Genomic DNA, 2,798 nt, shown 5'->3' with positions numbered 1-2,798 from the left:
AGAGTCTAGGGTTAAGGCTATTTTTCAAGGATTTTGCTCTACGACCCATAGGAGCTGAGATGGCGCAGGTACTGACAATAATAATCATAATTCGGATAGGAATAATAATAATAACACCAATAATTATGATTTATTTATTTTTATTCGTTCTTACTTATGAACACGCATTTATAAAACAGTACAATTCAGTTTTACATATTATAATTAATTCATATGATGTTTTTATGATCATTATTTGCTTGGAATTGTCTGTAAACATTGTTTCCAGCTGTTATCCAGGTGCAGGCGCATTTGGCACGTGGTGGAGACCTCCTGGAGGAAGGTATGGACGTTTATTTACCGACTTCTCCAGTGGTTTATGTTTTCTCTAAAAGTCATGCCATCGCCGTTGATATGCTTTTGCTCTGCTACCTGGAGAACTGCGAATCCGTCGCGAGAACCTAGAACATGAGTGGAAAAATAGAAAAGTTATTGAATTTCTGATGAATAAATTATTGCAGCATTGAGTTCATATAAATGAATACAGAATAATAAGACATTGTTGAGAAATATTCATTTGTCTATTCTAAACAATTACAAGGAATATTCCAGTAACCAAGACTCTAAAGCTATATACGCATTCTTGAGAAAAGAGAGTAATTCACAAATTCAATAATTACCGAAATTTATGATGATTGAGATAATTGACTGCAATCCGATGTTCCAATAGTGGATTTTTAATTCGACTGCTGCAATTGTTTCCTCCAAGGGTCTGAAAACAATCAACAGAAAAACAATTGTATTAATAAAAAAAAATTGAGATGTTTATAAATTTGAGCCGTGCAGTGATAACACTCACCGATATTTCCTCTCGAGCGTTGAAATAAATCCCCCGACATGCTTTTCTCCGAGATGAATATTTACTGCGCCAATACGTTATCAGTTAGCTACTGGATAAGCTGTTGCTGTTCTCCAGAGTGCTGGAGCTACTGGAACTATTCTGGAATCTGTTGCTGCACTAGGTTCAGCCACTGGAGGAGGGGCTAGTTCCATAGCTGGGGTTGTTTTTACGAGAATCGATTCTAATGGAAAATATTTCAGATCTGTCGGAACTCAAACTTCAGGTCCAAATGATGATGAGTGACGACCCACCGATCACTTTAATATTTGAATTCTAATCACTTTTGAAAAAAATTGTACAATTATCAATCAGCATTCCAACAATAAATGAATAATATCTTTCAAACACCTCTATTTTATTCTCGAATGAAACTGTGGAGGGGGAATATCTCAGTGACAGTTGTACTCTTTTTTTTATTAGAATGCCTCTCTGTTTTATAATTCGACTTTTGCAATGGTTTTGTATGAGCCATCGTCGTTTTTCGAATGCCTGTGGCATATCTCCAAGTGCTTCAACTCCATTTCCCCAAAGTTGTAGTCCTTGAAGGTCTGGAAATAATAAATAAAAAAAAAACAGTGATTATATTAATTTGAGTCGTGGAGTGATAAAACTCACCGATAATATCTCTCGAGCATTAAAATCAATTTTGCGACTTCCTCTTCTCTGATCTATGGGGACTACTTTACTCGATTTTATCAGAGTCATGTGTAGTTTGACATTTTCTGTGTAAGTGACCTTCATCAGTTCTAAAAATTCCATAAAAATTATAAATTATATTTATCTTGAATATCCATAAGGAATCACTGGTGATTGATGTTACGTTTTTGAATGAAGAATTGAAATATTTTATTTGCCATTTCCTGGAGTGTCTCGTTCGTTGGAATTGTTCCATAGACGACTGTTACCTTCTCTGGATCGTCATTCATGCAGTCCACCCCTTGTATTTTCACCACCAAAGGCTTGCTGAGCCCCTTAATAATCGGTCTGCAATAAAAAATATTGAAATAAATGATTATTCTAATTAATAACTATTTTTTTGTTACGAAGAATTAACTTACTTGACTATTGTCTCGACACATTCGTTGAGGACATCTGCAGCTTCTTTCGTCGTCTTCTCGTCCAGCAAGAGGAGCATTCCAATCGTTACATGCAATGTAGTCGGTTTAACGAACATTTTCTCGTCGATCCTCATATTTTTAAAATCCGGATCGTTGACAATTCGTTCCCTAAATCTCTCGTAACTCTGGATTATTTCCTCTGTGTTCAGGGGAATCGACACGAAATGAGTGGGTGGCATTTTAATTTTCGCCTTTTCCACCAATAAATCCATCCTGTTTCGACACGAGATGATATCCCTTGCAGTCACTCCAGTGATCGTCAGAGGGTCTGAGGAATTTTTGTAGGGAACTCTCACTGTTGTTTTCGTTTCCATCTCCAATTTTTTCTTTGTGGCCCCTTGACAACCCATGATGTGTCCATAAAATGCACTGAAATGCCAAATAAATATTCAGTAAAAATAATTAGATTCAGTGGCTCCAGTGGAGGACTCGGGAATATATTTTTTAGATAAATGTGTATTGATTTTAAAATGTACCTGGGGATGTCCACGATGTGGCGGAATTTTCCACCGTCAATTTCCTCGATGGGAATTGAATCGTTTTCACTCGTCTCCGGTGTTATCTCGTTCATTTCCGGTTGACAATGTTCTTCATACGGTGTGGTTTGCTCGTTCGACCAGAAATTACTCTCGAAATATCTGTAACGACGACCACTTACCCATACAGTGTCAGGTTCCAAGATATCCATTATCTGTTATGAACAAGTGAACATTGCTAGAGACAATTGAAATAATTGCTAGTGAAAAATAAATTAATGTGAAGTTGGCGGTTTTTTCTGGGGTCTGAAGTTGGCGGTTTTT

At 36.7% G+C, this 2,798-nt stretch overlaps 1 protein-coding gene across 1 annotated transcript; it reads right to left on the bottom strand.

Moving 5' to 3' along the window:
* Nucleotides 1-1,211: 1,211 nt before the first annotated feature.
* LOC105268316 (activating signal cointegrator 1 complex subunit 1) lies at nucleotides 1,212-2,775 on the bottom strand. Its single transcript, XM_011307765.1, has 5 exons — nucleotides 2,475-2,775; nucleotides 1,939-2,367; nucleotides 1,701-1,864; nucleotides 1,496-1,626; nucleotides 1,212-1,428 (listed from the first exon to the last, which is right to left on the bottom strand). The coding sequence occupies exons 1-5, from the start codon at nucleotides 2,684-2,686 to the stop codon at nucleotides 1,315-1,317; spliced, it is 1,050 nt and encodes a 349-aa protein (XP_011306067.1). The 5' UTR covers nucleotides 2,687-2,775; the 3' UTR covers nucleotides 1,212-1,314.
* Between the last annotated feature and the right edge of the window lie 23 nt (nucleotides 2,776-2,798).

Source organism: Fopius arisanus, unplaced genomic scaffold, assembly GCF_000806365.1.
Source record: "Fopius arisanus strain USDA-PBARC FA_bdor unplaced genomic scaffold, ASM80636v1 scaffold00056, whole genome shotgun sequence".
Classification (NCBI taxonomy): domain Eukaryota; kingdom Metazoa; phylum Arthropoda; class Insecta; order Hymenoptera; family Braconidae; genus Fopius; species Fopius arisanus.
This window is presented reverse-complemented; position numbering and strand designations above follow the sequence as displayed.